This window comes from Tiliqua scincoides, chromosome 2 (assembly GCF_035046505.1).
Source record: "Tiliqua scincoides isolate rTilSci1 chromosome 2, rTilSci1.hap2, whole genome shotgun sequence".
Lineage (NCBI taxonomy): Eukaryota > Metazoa > Chordata > Lepidosauria > Squamata > Scincidae > Tiliqua > Tiliqua scincoides.
Window position 1 is genome coordinate 117590955 of NC_089822.1, and position 19331 is coordinate 117610285.

General features: G+C 43.4%; 2 protein-coding genes across 2 annotated transcripts; one reads left to right on the top strand and one right to left on the bottom strand.

Annotated features, from left to right (window-relative positions):
* Positions 1–1062: 1062 nt before the first annotated feature.
* LOC136638675 (chemokine-like protein TAFA-1) lies at positions 1063–9286 on the top strand. Its single transcript, XM_066612709.1, has 6 exons — positions 1063–1142; positions 4638–4742; positions 7387–7544; positions 8071–8211; positions 8955–9079; positions 9269–9286. Exons 1-6 carry the CDS (start codon positions 1063–1065, stop codon positions 9284–9286), a joined length of 627 nt encoding a protein of 208 aa, XP_066468806.1.
* On the bottom strand, positions 7183–19170 carry TIMM17B (translocase of inner mitochondrial membrane 17B). The gene is made up of 6 exons (XM_066615235.1): positions 19102–19170; positions 15733–15832; positions 13092–13155; positions 12117–12245; positions 11926–12036; positions 7183–10855 (listed from the first exon to the last, which is right to left on the bottom strand). The coding sequence occupies exons 1-6, from the start codon at positions 19125–19127 to the stop codon at positions 10767–10769; spliced, it is 519 nt and encodes a 172-aa protein (XP_066471332.1). The 5' UTR covers positions 19128–19170; the 3' UTR covers positions 7183–10766.
* Positions 19171–19331: the final 161 nt, after the last annotated feature.

Below are 19331 nucleotides of genomic sequence, written 5' to 3' on the forward strand. Positions count from 1 at the left end.
TCATGCCAAGAAATGCTTCACCCATTGAATGTCTGCCCTGTCAAAGAGAAAACCTGCCAGAACATAAGAACAGCCCCTCTGGATCAGGCCAAAGGCCCATCTAGTCCAGCTTCCTGTATCTCACAGGGGCCCCATCAAATGCCCCAGGGAGCACACCTGATAACAAGAGACCTGCATCCTGGTGCCCTCCCTTGCATCTGACATAGCCCATTTCTAAAATCAGGAGGTTGCACAGACACATCATGACTTTTAATCCGTAATGGATTTTTCCTCCAGAAATTTGTCCAACAAATGGTGGAAACATTCAATAGATAGCAAGGTAGCAACCAGAAAGTTGGTTTGGGGGGCTATTGTAGGACACTTGTCAAACTCCTTTTCCCTAGAGGTCCATTAAAGTCAGCACCTGAATACCTTCCAGAATACTGTATGACTTTCCTGTTGTGCTGATACTGATGAATATCTTCATTGCCCCAGGTTAAGCAGACATGGAGTGTAAATTTAATTTCTACATAATTTTTGAATTAACTTGTATTAATATTAACACAAAACAAATTTGTATTTAATTTGGACAATGCAGTTCTGTCTTTGAATTGTTGTGACCTGCCCCAAGCCCTCAGGAAAGGATAGGGTAGAAATATAAATATCAAAATAAACCAGGGTGTGGATGTTGGGGGTAGGATTCCTTTGAACCTCCACTCTTTCAAGTAAGAAAAAATAATCTTATTTTTTTTGCAGCAAAGAAATTTTTATTGCATTTATTTGTACATTGCACTCCTATATATCCCACTCGTCAGGATCCACAAGGCAGTTCTCATCAATAAAACAGAATCACCACAACATCACAATAACAATAGCAGCAATAATAGATTTGGTCCCTGGAGAGCTCCCTTCAACTAAGTTATGCTAGAAACATCTGTGTCTACCTCCACACCAGGTAGCGACTTGTTGCCTCCCCCTTGTGATGCCAAGACCTCCTGGTTTTCCTGTTCTTTTGAACGCTTCTCATCCAGCATGTACAGATAGGAAGGCAGCATAATATGGGTTTGATGATACAATCATTAGATGGATCCGCAACTGGTTGGACGACCGTACACAGAGGGTGTTTGTCAATGGCTTCTCATCAACCTGAAGGGCATTTTCAGGTGAGGTACCCCTGGGCTCTGTCTTGGGCCTGGTTCTCTTTAATATCTTTGTCAATGACTTGTATGAGGTGATACAAGTGAGCCTCATCAAATTTGCAGATGACACCAAACTGGAAGGAGTAGCAAACACAATAGAAGCCAGCAGAAGCCTTCAGGAAGACCTAGCCAAAATGGAATACTGGGCTGAAATGAATAAGATGAAGTTCAACAGGGATAGATGCAACGTTCTGCACGTGGGCAAAAACAACCAAAGACGCGGGTCTAAAATGGAAGATACATGGCATGGCAGCACTACATGTGAGCGGGATCTTGGAGTTGCGGTGGATCACAGGATGAACATGAGCCAACAGTGTGATGCGGCTGCAAAGAAGGCGAATGCAATTTTAACCTGCATTAACAAAACTGTAGCTTCCAAGTCACGAGAAGTTGTGGTTCTGCTTTACTCTGCACTGGTTAGACCTCACCTGGAGTATTGTGTCCAGTTCTGGGCACCCCAATTTAAGAAAGATGCAGCCAAACTGGAGCAGGTTCAGAGGAGAGCGACAAGGATGAACGGGGGCTGGAGGACAAGCCCTATGAGGAAAGGTTGAGGGAACTTGGCATGTTCAGCCTGGAGAAGAGAAGGCTGAGAGGGGATATGATGGCTCTCTTCAAATACCTAAAGGGCTGTCATGGAATAATTCTCAGCTGTCTCTGAAAGCAGAACTAGAACCAATGGGTACAAACTGCAAGAGAGGTGATTTCCATTAGGCATCAGGAGAAAATTCCTGACGGTCAGGGCGGTTCGGCAGTGGAACAGATTGCCGAGAGAGGTGGTGGACTCTCCCTCACTGGAGATATTCAAGCAGAGGCTCAACAAGCACCTGTTGGAGATGCTCTAAAAGGGTTTCCTGCCTAATGCAGGGGGTTGGACTAGATGACCTATTAGGACCCTTCCAACTCTATGTTTCTATGACTGGATGCAGCAGGTTATTATCAATATTTCACAAAGGCAAAAAGGGTTGTATGAATCCCAAGAAACCACTGGGAGGATAACGCAGAACATACTTGAAAGTAATTAACATCCACTGGGATCTGGGACAATATTGCCAAGAATATCTTGAAAGAAGTACTGGCTGATTTTTTACACACATGCACAGTAGGTAGGTGTGGTTTCAAAGAGCTCAACAGACGGAACTGCTAGCCAGGGCTCAGTTTGGGGTCAGATTCTCTTACATGAAGTCATAAGAAAACAGCCTGTGCCCTCGAGGCACATATTTCCTGTTTCCGCAATCAGTCCTCATATTTCTGGTGCCAGGAGATGGGAATGTCACATTATGGTGTAGAAGTTCTACCTCCTAATCTTAGATGTGTTAGGACTGACAGTGGTAACTCAGTGAAATGCACTCTGTATATGCTCATAGTAACAACTTCCTTCATTATGATTTCACATGTTTAAAATCAGATTCAGGTGCAAAGATAATCTGGCTCAAATTAAACTCTGACCAACACAACTTGATTTCTCCATGACCTCTTGAAGCCATAACACCTGTCTATTTCTGGCATCCACACCCACAAGAATTTGTGGCTTTCAGCAATCAGTCCCTAATCCTCATGAGACAAGCTTCGCAAGGTCTCATTAAGCAAATGAACTGCCACTGCCTTTTCATCTCTGGCCTGATTAATAAACTGCGTGTTCCACCCCCACTTGCTTTCTGTCACTGTTCTCACTTCAAAATGATAGGTCAGGAGAAGACCTGGATTTGAGCTAAGAGGCCTCTATCATTCCCTCACACCCTAATTTTTAGTTGACGCTAGAGGCTCAGCTGATTATGATTATTTATATAATGCCAACACTAATGTGCAAGCATAGCAAGGATATAAATGTATGATTTACAGCATAGCTCTCTATGTGTGTGTGCGTGTAAGTAAAAAATGGACTGTTTTCTTTTGGAAACACAGGCCAACACACATTTTGCTTCCTTAAACGTTACACCAATTCCTGGGTATATTTGGGGTGCTGATTACAAAAATGGCATCCGTTTTGCCCTATCACGTCTAGTTTTGGAGACACAGCATAGCCTCTTAAGTGAATGGTTCAAGCAGCTTCCTCATGAGGAAGCCTATACCATGGCTTCCTCATGAGGACGCTGCTTGAACCATTCACTAAAGTGGCTATGCCGTGTCTCCAAAACTACGAGATGTGATAGGACAAAACGGATGCCATTTTTGGAACTGGCACCCCAAATTCATATCAAACCACCATAAATTTTGGGAGAAACTTTTCTGACCCTCAATTTTGTAGGCCTGTGAAATCTAACACGTGAGGCAAAGCTTGCCGCTCAGAAATGCACTTGCTGTGTTCCTGTATTTTTTTCCTGGTGTCACCATTGGTTTGCACCACATGGCAGCACTGGCCAGAGTCCTCAGATGGGAGAGTGGAGGAACGTACAGCAGGGATAAACTACCAAAATGTTAATTTTGTATTCAGCTGTACCATAACGGAAATACTATAAACACCCGTTCCCCATCTCTCTCTCTCCCCCCCCCTTTCAGATACCATACTCTTTAACCCAATTTTACCTGGCCCACAGGTGTACACATTTGATCTCTGTTGCATATATGCGCTGGGCAGAAATTAACCAACCAAGAAGGATCTGATATTAAATAATGGATGAGCTTCCAGTCCTCGCTGTTTTAGGAAAACAATTTTATCCTTCAAAATGTGTGCCATCTTGGGACAGTGAAACAGCTGAGCAACAACAGGGGATCAAAAACAGCTGTGGAAAGGGACCGAAAGAAGAAAAAAGGCAGCTGTACAGATTGGTAATGTTCCCAATGCATTTCAAATCCATCATTTTATGAAGAGAAAAATAGCCCTTAACAAAAACTGTTTTGAAAAACTTCCATGCAGCAGCTTACCAAAGCAATGAGTTAGCCATAGGCACAAAGTCATCCTTCTGGCCAGCACAGGGTGCTCTTAGTTTTAAGAACCTTGGCTGTCAGATTAGTGGCGATATGGGAAGCTGTAGTTGCTTCCCTGCAAAATATCATCCTTTAGTAGCTCAAACATTTAGCACTTCATCCCAAAGTGAGAAGCAGCGAAGAAAAGAAAAAAACCTGGTGAAGTTCTATCCCGGGCTCATCGCCCAATGAAAGTGGGACTGGGATGCCAAATCTGTAGGAGGTAATCTTGTGTGGGTGTGTGAGGAGTGCTGTTTGGACAGGGAGTGTAGGAGAAAAGCACAAAAGAGACAGTCTGGATTGTGCAAACACATACATAATAGTCAATCTCAGAAGCTGAAGAATAGGCAGATTCAAAAGCTCGCACAGATACTGAGACATCTGCTGGGCTACAGAAGGAAGGCTGAGAGCCAGGACGTTTGGTTCTATCCCCAGATCTGGAGGGGAGTGCAGTTTAGTAACTAAATTGTAAGGGGGGTCTGATCAGGGCAGATCAAAGCTGCTAAAACAGTTACTTTGGTTCCAGGACTCAGTGCTTCCCTCCCCCACCAGTAAGGGAACAGAGAACAAAGAGGAAGATGCTTCAGGAATCAAGGAATCCATCCATGGCTGGGACAAAGAGGTAATACGACTTCAGCACCAAGGACAGAGGCTCAGGTAAGACTAGATGTGACTTGTCACACATTTTTTAATCTGGGCTATATGAGAAATATGAAGTTTGAGAAATAGTGCAATTGGTAGAAGAAATGGGACCAGGAGACAGCTAAATAAGTTTTGCAAGCCCTTTTTATAGCTGAGGTGTCTTGATAATTTAGAACGGAAAGCAAACATCTCATATGTTTTTTTATGGAGCAAGATAGTCATTTTTAAATAATGCCGTTTGTCAGAATAAAATTCAAATACAATTTTGTTTATGGTAATGTTGTTACAGTCATTCCCATAATCTATACTTCAAGAATCATTTGAAAGTTTGACAACTTCTTCATTTTAAAGAGCTATCAGTTTACCTATGTTGCATTTCACATGTCTTTCACACTTAATTCATTTTTACTTGGGATGTATCCATGTAGTGGAAATCAATGGACAGGATATTGAAATGGGAGAGCCAGGATCAAATTCCTGGTACTTCTCTTGAACAGGAAAAAAGTTTACTGGTTGGCATTAGGAAGTCACAATCTCTCAGCCTAAACCTACTTCATCAAATATTACAATACACCTTGAACTGCCGGAATAAGGAATGAATTACATTATTTTTTATATTGCACAAAATGTGCACACGGTACTATACAGAGCATCAGTAAGAGTGAGGTGGAGAGAAAAAGTCTTGATTTTAAGAGTTTACAATCCAAGTTTTGGTAGGGAAGGGAACAACTGAGCAAGAGAGGGAGATGCAAGAGGCAAAGAGATTAAAATTTTTTCCTCAATGTATCTGAATGTAATTTTACCTCAGTGGGAACAAATTTGATCCTATTTCATCCCCATGCTGTTATTGCACCAGTTTCTTAATTTTGCACTTCATACAGGGAGCAGTTATTCCCTAGACCCCTTACAGAGAGGAACAGAACACAGAGAACACCATGCTGTGTATAAGGATGCAAACGTATGCATCCACTCTTCAGAGTTAGCTCTATTGAATAGTGGGACATTCATGAGCAAACATGCACAAGTTTGCGCTATTATTCCTGTGGTAGGGTGAACTGATATCAGTTCCCCAGGATCTTTTCCCCCAATGGACCTTCAATGGGTTTTTTGTTTAAAAAGTGGAAACTCAAAATTTGTTATGGCATACCTAATTGTGTTAGGCAATCCAAGAGTTCCATTTGTTCTTAAGAATGTAAATGCACTATTACAGCATAGTAAAGTCCAACTAGTTTGGCATTCTTGGCAAGAATCCCAGCAACCAGAGAGACATGGGGCAGCAGAAAGTAGCCAATAGACTTTGACTGCTGGATTATCTTTGGCTCACCTGTCATAACATTAGCAGTCTCTTCTAGCATGAAACTTAATTCATGGTTAATTCATGTTAATTAACACCTGCGATACACAGTCACGACAGTGACAGTGGTTTCACTAATAAATTGTGGCAAAATGCTCGTGAAAATACACCCTGATGTTCTCTGAGCAGAAAACACAGAGGAAGTGTTGTCTAGCTTTAACATGGCTGTGGAAGTAGCTAACAGGTCAAAGCCAAGAAAGTCCGACGATAAACCATCTTGGTAAGATTGGTTAGTATTTGATAGCATTCCAATAGATAAAAGACATGACAAAGGGCCCCACTTTCCAATCTATTGCAAAAGCTTGGGCAGTGATATGGAGAATAACACTTCCCCAGTATCTGGGTTCACCACCACTAAGCACACACACTTGGCATCACACGCTAAGACTGGAGGAAAGGTGGCCCAGCTATCCAAATAGCTGTAGCTTGCTTTTGCTGGAAAAAGTGTCAAGAGTGATGCAATTAGATTCTGATGTGAAAAATTATGAGAGAGCAGAATAAATTCATTCTGCCTCTGACAAAACTCTAGAATGGATTCTGCATTCCACTTTAGGCATGCATAGGGACTATCCATTCAAACTCTGATAGACCTTGCCTTGCCTGTTCTGTGGCTCCAGCATGCTGAGGGACTAGGAACCATCAGCATCCAGTTTGTGCACTGGAGCCTCTAGCTGTGGAAAGTGGCTACAGCACAATCCGAGATGCAGTGCCCAAATAGAATTTATCAGGGCCCAGGAGAACTACTTGTCACCCCTGTCTGCTGTTTTATGTCAGTTTTAAAGAACTGGTGCCATTTAGGTTCTTTTAACTACTATGAATTAGCCTGCAATTGTTTTTCTTTGTTTTAAATAACAGGGGGAAAAGAACATGAAGCCAACAGAAACTTTGTCCCATAACAATTGGCACCCTGATTATGTACTCCCCACACACTATTTTCAATTTAATAAACCTTCTGGAACAGTTTTTTCTATTGAAGACCGGTATCATGTGCAGAGGAGTAACTAACTGGGGTCTGAACAGCTGCAAGAGCAAAGTTCTAAGTTTTCTGGAAACAGTTAAAGCATTTAGAAAAATTTTAAGGAACTACAACACTTCAGAATGCAGGTAGAATAAATTTTATGTGTGAGGGCTCCTCAACATCAAAAACCCCCAGTTCATGGTATGTTAACCTATTAAGGTTAGGTAAGAATTTCTCCCAGTTTCTCCCAGTAACCCTGGTCAGTTTCCCCAGGGTTAAATATAAACAAATGCTACCAGGTGAACTGTTGTTAACAAGGCTTTATCCCCATTTTCTTTTTTTCTCAGAATCACAACGATGTGTCCTTTTGCACCAGTAATCTTCATGGTTTGCATTGCCATTCTGTGTCAAGGCATCAATGCTCAAGAGTTTCCCATACACACTCAACAGTACCATCATGATCAGTATTGGTACCAAACTGCAAAGGATCAGATCCCAGTGATCAGTGAGTTTGCTCTGCTCTGGGGAAGGGGGACACCTGAAAAAGCACGATTAATAAAACACACCAATTCTTGGCCTCACTGGGAAAGTGAGATTTAGGTCTTTAGCCTGCTTTTCCATTCAGGCACATCTGCTAGAAAAGGGAGCCAGCTGGACCAAATGACCTCCATAGATATCAGTGTATGTGTACATACACACACAGCTTCTACATACTTTTTGTACAGCCTAAAAATGTGAGTGAGGCCTCCCTACAGAGGGTCAAACAGTTGCTATGGTAAAGGCAAGCCTTTCCCTGGATCCGAACAGTCCAGGCTATATGTAGGCTGCAATTCCACACAACAGCTGAAAGCACACAAGTGTACTGGGGGGAGATGTCAGGTAGCCAAAATTCAGGGAGATAATCAGCTTGCAATGGAGCTGGGACAAGGAACATTGTTTGTGTAGGCTGTAGAAATAGCTGAGGAGAATGCAGAGTATGGAACTGGCAACTCCCCCTCCCCCATCTTATCTCTGTTTCCTTCCAATCCAAGGTGGAGGCACCTGCAAGGTGATTGCCATCCGCCGCTGCTGTAACCACAACCATATTGAGGAAAGATCCCAGACCATCCAGTGCTCCTGCCTCCCAGGCAAGGTGGCTGGGACAACCCGAGGCAAACCATCTTGTGTTGATAGTAAGTGTGCTCCTTGAACCAAGGCTCCTTTCCCCAGGACCCCAAGAGGGAAGGAAACTCAAAAGGACCATGGGAGATCTCCCTTGGGTTCTTGGGGAGGAGAGAGAATGGAAGTGTGACAACACTGAAAGAATGTACAAGGAATTTTCTTTTAAGGGGAAAGATCAGGATATTGATAGGGATGGTAATGCAAGAGGGTTTGGGAAAGGATAATTTAAGGAACTGATAACCACAATTCCCCTTATGAGAGATGAGGTATATGAGCTTAAGAGAATCGAACTGCCCAGAAGCCCTTATAGGAAAGGTGAAAGGAAATAAGAGATTGCAGGGGTGTAAGCGAAGATCTTAAGACTAACAGCAGTTACTGCATGTTCTTGGTTTAAATTGCATGCTTGTCAGGTTTTTTGTTTTTTAATGACTGCAATCTGCCTTGAGTCTTTCAGATACGTCAAATTTTATTTTAAAAACAGCCTGTTTCAGGCAAAGAAGTGGGGCTCTTCTTATGTGTTTATTCTGTAGTATGATAGGGAAGAAATGCGTACCAGCTCCTGGCTTTCAGTGTCCCCATCCCAAAGGACTTGGGATAGAGTGGAGAGACCAAGTGAAATATGAATTTCTATACTACTGAAACCTAGTGAGTTGCCATAACCATTTGGTGCCCTGTGTGGGTCAGGCAAGAGAATGTTGTGAATACTTGAGGGAACAACAAAGCGTGGGGACAGATGCTTATCTCTACCCTACAGCCTCCATTGTAACAGGGAAGTGGTGGTGTGACATGGAGCCCTGCCTGGCTGAGGAAGAGTGCAAGGCGCTGCCTGACAACTCTGGCTGGATGTGCTTGCTAGGAAATCGTGTCAAAACAACTAAGGTACTAGTCCCTCTCTCTCAAACCATTTCTCCTCCCTCCCAGGGAAGGCAATGCCAACATAGGGCAGATTTTCACACTGACACTACTCCCCCTTTCCAGCTGCCAACTTCACCTTACAGATCCATGAGCTTTCCAGCAAGTTGGTGACCCCAACCTCCATTTGACAGCTTGTTCCATTTTCCCTTTCAGATCCACCCCAGGCATTGAGGCCTGTAACACTGAAGGATTCATCTGCCAAGTGTCAAGAAGAAACTCAAGGACTCTGCAAGAAATGCTAAGGGGAGATGCAACTCCTGACAGCCAGTGGGAAGAAAGAGCCGGTGAAGCATGAAGAAGGAAGCTACTCTGAACAAATGAGTGCAATGAGGAACATCAAGCAACCTGAGAGAACACAGGCTAGCATCAAGCTTGGGCTTGGATGCCATTTCAAGGAGTGTTGCTGATGGGAAATAAGTGAATGGAATCAAAGACCTTTGCAGGGCACAGGCTCAAATCTATTTGACTTCATGAACAGCACTGCAGCAAGCTCAGCTCAAGCTGAGGCCAACTCAGACTCTTTCCACGCTTTCTTGTGCATTGCATGCATCTGTTCCTGTCTTTCCTCCCCCATCCCTAGCATCTTCTGACAGGCATTTAATTAAACTCCCCAGGACAGAAGCTAAACAGCCAGTGTGTATTTACACCCGAAACAGATATACGCACAGTCTTTTTTTAAAAAAGCTCTTTAAATACAAATAACCCAAGTTAGAGATTTATGGTTCAGTGAGGTTGCTGTGTTAGGGGGTCTATTTTTACACAAAGTGAGTCTGCACCCCATTCTAATGGGCATCACAGTAGATGCAATTTTTTTTAAAAGAGGATTTTTTTAGCCTCCATGATAATGAGTCTTTGTATAAGTATGGAGGTGGAAACCTTACTGGGACCACACATTATAATAATACAAAATTGCAACCACAGTTTTATCTTCATAGGCTCAAAAGCCATTTGGGTTCCATGTGAAGGGTCACATCAACCTGGACTACAGCAGAACTCAACATCATTCTTCACCCAAAACTAGAGGTTTGTTTCAGTACAGTAGGAACTGCAGGAAGGCAGGGGATATGTAACCCACCCTACCACCTAACATGCCTTGGTTAGCCGGCTATCCCATTTTCCCATTTCAGGGAGTTTTTTTAGAATATGGAGATTGCTGCTACACTGGCATAGCTTCTACTTGGTACAGTCACACACCCCTCATCTACAAAAGCTGCACAGGTGTCGCTCTCTGGGAAAACAAGGCACAGACTGCTCTGCCTACAGACACTGTCAAGCCAAACAGACACAGAAAACAGCAGTACCACCATAACCTGAGAAACTAGGAAAACAAGACTTCCAAAGTTCTTTGTCATGGTCAACTAACAGTTGCCGCAGACCCAGAACCTAAGCAATGTCAACCTATGAATCTTTGTTATTTACCCTTGGTAGACTCTGGCTCCCTCCGCATATATGGCCCTTCAGAGAGGTAGATATTGCACTGCTCAGATTCCCTAATCCCTCCCTCACAATACCCACCCCCTGAAGAAAACTCTAGGAATCAGAACCCTTGATCTCTTATTTGTGCTGTTTTGATGTGGGTCTTTAGAGGCCCCAGGGAGAAATTTCTGCCCCACCCCTACAAAAATAGAAGGATCCTGGGTTCCATGCTGCTTCATTGATAATGTCCATAGCCTGGGTATCCTGTAGGTGGTGTGCCATCCTTGGGAGGCAGTTGACTGGGATCTTCTCCAAAGGGATTAGCTGAGAAATAAAGAAGAAAGGAAGGTTAGTGACAGGAACCTGATGGGATGCAGTTACTTATGGTGTGGGACAGCTCTTCTTTGGGATGGAAAGAAATGGAGAATGCCAAGATGCATCAGGAGGGGGAAAAACACAGAATTACATTAGGATGACTCATTAACCTATGAGCAAAAATTTTCTAATTGCAAAAAAATTCAAACCAGGTTGAAATTTACACCTGTGAAAGGAGGAGGAAAGTGTCAGACATGGTGGGAAGGAAGTGCAAATTCACAGACCACTAGCAAAATGTCTTTCAATAAGGAGGTGGGCACAAAGGGAGAATGTGTATATTGCAAGATCCCGAGATCCCACATGATGTGTCTGGGTATACTGCAGCACTATCCTGTGGGGTTCCTGTCGATGCAGGCTAGGCCACCCACTGCAAGTCAGATGGGTAGGATTTGTTCACCATAGCAACACTGTTTCTCAGCAGGAGGGAATTCTTTTTTCCCATTCTGAATGAGACAATAGCTGCCATTAAATGACAAGGGAGAGAGTGAAGGAAAGCAGAGATACAAGTGGGGAAGATACAGATACATCCCATTCCTGGCAACACTAGTCCCGAAGGCAAGGATCAGGTCTTGCCTTTTCTTAGGTGAGTCCATCTCATTTGCTTTCTCCCACAAAACTCAGTGGAATACACTGAGAACCCAGCTCGCCCCATCTGCACAGTTCCACCTCTATCCACATGGAACTCAAGGCATGGGTGTTTTTTCTTTTGGTGCTCTGGGTGACTGATGCCAGAACTCAGTGGAACCCTGGTCACTAATTTCTATGAGGACAGAATTCAATAAGGTCAGAACTGAAGACAGAATTGAAAAAGTGAAAACAAATAAGGGTCAACCTCCTACCCTAAAACAGGAGCCTGCCAAGACCCTTACCGATTTTTGTAATAAGTAGGTAAGAGGAATAGACAAGGTACCTGACCAGTAGAGACCCTAAGCTCTGAAGTTACTACTCCAAATGCCCCGTGCTAGGCAAATCTGATGTACTCTCTCCTTCCACTGTAGCAATACATAATTGAAACTTACGGTTTTGGAACTGTTGAGCTGTGTATCTTGTTAGTAAAATCCCGACACCTTCTATCAGGGCAAGCAAGATGCCGCCCATCATAGCTGAGCCTACCATGGCCAAAGGCCCACCTAAAGGAAAAAACAATCAGGTAAGCAGAAGGCCCAAGAACAGAGATACCACATTTACAGGGTCAAGAACCACCACTTACTGCGAGATGCCAAAACAGCCCCAGTGAGTGCCCCACTGGTGATAGAGTTCCAAGGGTCCTCCTTCCCCCGCATCTTCACTAGGCCACAGTCAATGGTGGAAAATAGTCCACCCCACACTGCAAAGCTGCCTGTAAGGCAGAACAAAGAAAGCATTTGGAGTCACCAGCTGGACACAGAGCTATTCACAACTGGCACTGAAAGATTCAAGTTCTGTGCCAAACAAACCCAAATGCTCAACTTTTAAGCATTACATCATGTAACTTTGCTCTATGCAAATTGGCACTTGACTGAGAAGGGGTAGAGTTTGAAATGCATTGGTAAAGAACCAGGGGCTACCAGGTAAAACTATAATATGAAAAGGTGTGAGCACTAGGCAGTTATGGGGAAGGGAATGTGCTGGACCTCCTGAAGAATGGAACAGTCATTACAGTGGACAGCAGCTCTGCACCTTGACTGTGAAAGTTTTCATAGATACTGCCTATAAGTTTTTAAAGCACATTTTCAGAAATAAGGAGAAGAGAAACACTTAAAAGTAAACCTGAATCTCATTCAAGCACCTGTCCTGCACAAGCAGAATCATACAGATTCAACAACTACAATCACAATGATTCACAGATGTACTCATCCGCCTGTGTGTCAAGTTCAAGAAGCAAGGGTGTCCAAAGATGCTGACTGGCACTCCAGTTATAAAGTTCTCCCTCAGGCACAACAAAACCTACTGTCTGGTTTGGCTTTGGAGATTTAGGGCTAAGCCATTAGAAAGCTGAAAAATTTAAATAGAGTTGAATATTTCAAAATTAATTAATTCTGTTTGACTTGGATTTGAGTGGGAAAGTGAATCTCAAAGCTTTGTCTTTCCACTTAATTTCCATCTCCCCTGGCCATTCATATTCCTACCCCCCTCGTTCCACTACTTGTCTGCTTCAGTTGCTGATTTATACTGTCCACTTTGCCCCACGGAACCCTTCCCTCACCTCCAATCTGTGGTGCTCTGACTCTGATAGCATTAATACTGCCTTTGAAACGATGCCGGACACCCTAGGAACAAATGAAAAAATAAAAAAGAAACCAAGTCAGTCAATGGGTGTGTATTCAAGCAGTAATCTTCAATAACTCAAAACTGCTATTAGAGAGAAAAAACTAAACTCCAAAGAATTGTCCTTTTAGGATATGTGAGGCTGCAAAGACAGCAACACAGATGGGAGCTAATCCTGGCCAAAACAAGAGTACAGTAGTAGGAACCCCAACCCCTGTGATACAGCCTTGCAGAGAGCAAAGGAGAATAGAAGAACGTAACCTTCAAGGACTACCTACTATTTTCCAGGTGCGGTTACACTAAGATTTGAAACCCATACCTTGAGCCTTTTCATTCTAGTACAGTTGAAATGGCTAGAGTGGCTCTTCCCAAAGATTTGAGAGCTACCTAGGGATGATGATTTCATTAACAGGCAGTGCTTTCAGTGGTAGAAATCAGATAGCTAAACAAGACCAAGTGGTCAAACCCAACCTTTTGCCTCAGGTTGAAAGAAGCCCAAACATCAGAGCTCCAGAATTTTATCTGCACAAATCAGACTACAGTGTGACACAAACAAAAAGCCTGCAGACCACCTCAAGGCTTGACACACAAAATTTCAGGGCAAAACTAATCCTGAAAACCTAAAGTAGGTAAACCTACTTTACCTAAACCTAAAGTAGGTAAAGACCTAAAGTAGGCCAAAAGGGCAGGCAATGATGTGCTTAACCGGAGATGGCCAATATAACAACTACTACTTAAATGCTAAACACTATTATTTCAAGCACTCAAGCATCACAAATGTGGTCTTAGATACCTTTACAACACCCTTGTAACCTTACAAGGTCAGTATTGTGCCCATATTACAGATGTAAGGAATGAGGGACTGTGGTTTGCCTAAGGCTGACATAATCTCCCATGATTACGGGAGGTTTTTTGTTAGAATCTACCACTGAAGTCAGTCACAAAATTGAGGTCCGTTGCACAGGTCCCATCACTATTAGCTGCTAAACGCTATGAGCCATATGCTGAAACTGATCCAAAAATTCTGACATCAACCCCTGCAAAATGTATTTGGAGAGGTCCACAAAACCTGGTTAAAGGCAACTGATAATTCCATTTTACAACGAGGTTAAGAGATAAGTACAATTGTGCCTTGTCATCCACAGGGGGTTCCATTTCTGGAACCCCCATGGATGCTAAACCCCATGGATATCGTATCTGTGCACTAAACCTTCAAATGCAACCAGAGCTCTGTTGTGGCCATGTCTGTGGCCTCTGGAAGGCTGAAAATCGGCACTACCCGTTTCCAACTGAAAACAGAAGTGTCTTCTGGAGGCCTCAGAAGGCCTCCTGAGGGTCCATATGACCTCCCTGACCCTCAGAACGCTGCATTTGGAGGGTTAAGGGTTGGACAAATCCACAAGTGCGGGACTCGTGATGAGATAAAACCATGGGTCCCAAAACTGTGGGTATGCAGGCATGATTTGTAATTGACCCCAAGGTTTGTCTCTGAATTTTTTTTATTTACTATTTTTAAAAAACGGACTAATAAGGTACTTGTGTATCACACTTGCAGCCCAATACTACATACATAAAATACAGGCCAATACACATCCTGCTGATTTAAGTTAGACCTATTCCTGGGTATATTTGGGGCGCCAATTCAAAAAATAGCATCGGTTTTGCCCTATCATGCCTAGTTTTGGAAATATGGCTTAGCCTCCTTAGTAAATGGTTCAAGCAGCTTCCTCCTGAGGAAACCTACACCATGGAAACCTACACCATGGAAACCTACAAGTTTTACTATTTCTAAATGTACTACACCATGGCTTCCTCAGAAGGAAGCTGCTTGAACCATTCACTAACAAGGTTATGCCATATCTCTGAAACTAAACCTGATAGGGCAAAACTAATGCTATTTTTGGAATCAATAATAAGCCTATTTGGTAAGAGGTGCAGAGATTTGAGTATGGACTTTTCAGCTCACATCTATACTAGCTCTCTTTGGTAACATCCAGTCTGACAGCAGCCAACAATTGTCTTGCCCATTAAAACAGGAAACACTCCTGAGGAATACTTGCACTAGATAAGGTCAGTGAGTATTAGCGCATAGAAGAACCTGGTCAATAACACCATCTTCCATAATATTTCTGGTCACTCTTGACAACCAGCAGCTTTGCATTCAAGATCACCCTCTGACACAAGCAAGTGCACCTAACCACATGAATACAGAACATGCCCAGGATTACTAGCCAACATGGTCTAGGGAAAATATAGTCAAGGCATCATATATGTGCACTACAATCTTTATTATTATTTCTAAATGTACTTTCAAAACAGGGTGTTACTCAATATACCAAATTAAAGATGCCATGGTCCTAAGCTTACAATCTTTAGTCCAAGAGAAGTGAGGGACACAAGAAGGAAACTATTTTGACCCTTTTCTGCTCAGCCCACAGGTGTACACATTTGATCCCTGTTGCGTATATGCAATGTTGGGCAGAAATGGCTTAAGATGGTTCTGCTTACAGGAGCCACTATGAACTACAGCTCCCTCCTTATGGGTTGCAGGAATGGAAAGAAGAAAGGTCAGGACTTACCACTGGGGCATTGCGGAAGCCTTTGACAGCCTGGAAGACACCCCCACCGATCATTCCCATTGTGAAGGCGCCTCCGCAGTCATCCACAATCCGCCAGGGGCTGCCAGATGGAAAGAGAAGTTAGCGCAAGGCAGACTGTTCCCACAGAAGGTTCTGAAAAATGAGCCAAGAACAGGCTCTGCAGGAATACTGAGAGAAAACCCAGAGATGGTTCTATGAGGTCAAAAAGTCTTTATGGTAACAGAAGTAATTTAATCAGAGTTATAATCATGCTTCTCCAATGCTGATTTCTTAAGCATGAGGTCACTTTTCCTGGATAGTCCCATGTAATTTAATTCATAACCTGTGTTTCTGAATAGAAGTTCACCCAAGGCAGCTTACGTTCAAATACAAGGACAATACACAGAATCTGACAGCATAACACACTGTGAGGCAGAGAATTTTCATACTGTATTCGTTGGTGTTTAATGTTTTATGTTTGTTTTTATTGCCACTTTTGGCTAGCTGTTATTGTTTTATCATAATATATTGCTGTTTTTATATTTCTCTGCTACTAGTTTTGATGCTTTTATATATTTTTTTTATTTTTTCTTGCTGCCTCTAGATTTTTACTGTTTTATTGGTGCACTGTTTACATTGATAATTTTGATTTAAGCTGCCTTAGGTGCCCACATTAGTGAGAGAAAGGCAAGTAAAATATATATTGAATAAACACACACACAAAATAACAAAACAAACTCCAACATTAAAGACCAGTTTGAAAGGTCTAAAAAGTTTGCCTAAACAATATAGTCTTCACTGCCCTTCTGCTTATAGCATGGCTTCCAACACAGCCTATCCTAGGCCCAATAAATATTTGCTTACATGTATTGAAGAGTTAGGACCACTCTTGCATATCTCTAATCTGTATTTTTTTTGTATTCTCTAAATGTTCCTTCATAATTTGGTTTCAAAGGGGAGAGGGGAGATTTTACAGTGTTTCTTGTTTTATATTATTCCTTACCTCAAAGAAAAAACGAACAGTTTAAACAATAGCATACCACAACCACCTAGAATATTGTATATAAACAATACTAGCTTAGATCATGGGTTCAAATTCCAAACCAAATCACAGGCTCTTCTTTACAGTCTTTGGCAAGTCCTCCTCATAGCCTTAGTTCCTCCATCTCTCAAATGGGAATGGGGGCAACCAACCATTTCTGTCAGCTTGAGGTTGAGTGAAATCTGTCCTGCACTGTTCTAAAAACAAATATAAGCAGTACTGGTGGCACTAATTCAAGATGGGTGAGCAGGAAAAGGGGAAAGCACAAAAAGTTCTGAAAGTATAAGCTTGGCATTTATGAAAATAAGGGGGGGGGGAGGCAGTCCTTTGCTTGCTGAAGCAGAAGTTGCAATTGCAACCACATCTATCCACCAGACCAGGATTGCTAACACTGTTATGCCAGCAAAGGAACAAATGAATAAGCATCTAATCCATTCTTGCCCAGTTCCAGTAACAAAAAACACACTGAGTACTTAGCTAAACCATGATGAGCAGATGCATTAGACTCTGAAGGCAGGTCCATACTTGACACCATAAATGTGTTTGCACTGACACTGCTCCCCAACATGCATGAACGAATAAGAGTGAACATTAGATGGTTATCTCTTGCGCTAACTGTAGAAAATATTGGCATACCCACAGCAACCAGGATTGCCACTCCAAGTGTGGAACAAGTCATGCTAGCTGAAGGCAGCTAAGAGTGATGACATGAAAAAATTCACCAAGACCATGACAGCACCTAGGGATTGTTATCAATCAGCAAGACGCTGCATGGGAACTTGCATGGACATAGAAAATTGTGAATTCCAACCTAAAGATGCCCATAAATGATAAGTGGATCTTGCACTCAGTAGATTGCCATTGAGACACCAGAGCTCCAGGCTGCAATTCAACTGGTGTACTGGATGGAGTGCGGGACTTGGAACAGAGAATTCTGGGTAAAAATTCCCACCTAGCCAAAAAATTCAGTGGGTGCTCTTTGGCCACTTTGCCACAACCTTGTGAGGTAGGTTAGTCTGAGAGCAAAGATGAAAATGTATAACTGCAGCCACAGTCCCCAAAAGAAGTGTGATGCAAATGTGCAAATATGCGTGCTTACTTAAGACTTTTAAATAGACGCTTGTTACTTGAGGTCAGGATCACCTCTAAGCAACTAGGAAGGAAAGTTTTCCAACTGATCTAAGACACAAACTAACACAAGCACTGTATACATGAACTCTAAAGCTATGGAAGAAAAAACTTGCAGACTAGTCACTTTTGTGGATTTTGTTGCCAGAATTGAGTAAGAACTGATAAACTCAATGCAATTTAAGCAAAGTTCTCAGAAACAGATGAAGTTATAAGCCTGCATCTTCTGTACCACTTCAGATGGATGGAACATTCCGCATACACACAGCAAACTAGTATGGCAGGTAGAAGGATATGTGAGAACATTTCTCTGCAATACCTAGGAAAATACTGCCATTTTCCCCAAGACAAAATATTGCCAGCAGCAATTGGGACACACATTGAGGAAAAAAAAAATCCAAAAGGAACAGTATAACAGTTGATACCCTTGTTCAAGACAACTATAAGGTCATTAAAAGGTCCTTAATTCAGTGGTTCTTACGCATTTAGCACCAGGACCCACTTTTTGGAGTGAAAATCTGTCAGGACCCACCAGAAATGATGTCATGACCAGAACAGACATCAGGTTGCGATCCTCCCCACACTCACCCAGGAGGAAGTCCCATTTACAAATGGAGTTAAAAACATATACAGAACGGCTTGTTAAAAGTACAGGCCTGCCGCATTTCCCCTGATGCAGTCACATACCGTGGTAGCATCAGCTCTAATAGATTAAAATTTAAATGAATGGGGACCCACCTGACACGGGCTCGCGACCCACCTAGTGGGTCCCGACCCACAGTTTGAGAAATACTGCTAATCAGGCTTGATGTTATCACAGGAGAAAAAGGAAAGCGGGGGGGGGGGTCAGTCAGCAGCTGGATGAGCGCTGGCGGAGAGTTCTGGCGGCCTGGAAACCTCGCTCCCTTTCCGCTCGGCCACGGTTCCCCTCGCCATGGCAGGGCGGAAGGGAGCAGCCCCCCAGCGGTGCTTGGGAAAGCTCGAGGGGGAGGGGCTGGGCTGGGAGGAGGAAGACCCCCGTTCACCAGCCTCAGGGGAGAGCCCCGTGCAGGCCGCCCTGGGCTCCTCGGGGACGGCGAGAGGGGAAGGGCCAGAGCGACAACTGACTGAGACGAGTAAAGGGGCCTCGAGCCGGCCTCGCCGAAGCCAAGCGAGCACCCACAGCGGAAGCACCGCTGCCGCCCACCCCTCCCGGTTACCAGGGCTCCCGGGCATATTCCTCCATGGCTCCCAGCTATACTTTGCGGGTCACGTGACAAGGCGGCCGCACTCACCTGGTAAGCGGCTATTGGTCGGGTGAAGTCACGTGAAAGGAGCCAGGCGCTCCGGGATTCGGAGCTTCCGTTTGCTCGCATAGACCGAGAGAGGAAAGAGTGCAGAGATCCTGGGGAAAGGCCTGCCGTTGACTACGACGATTCTCGTAGTCAAC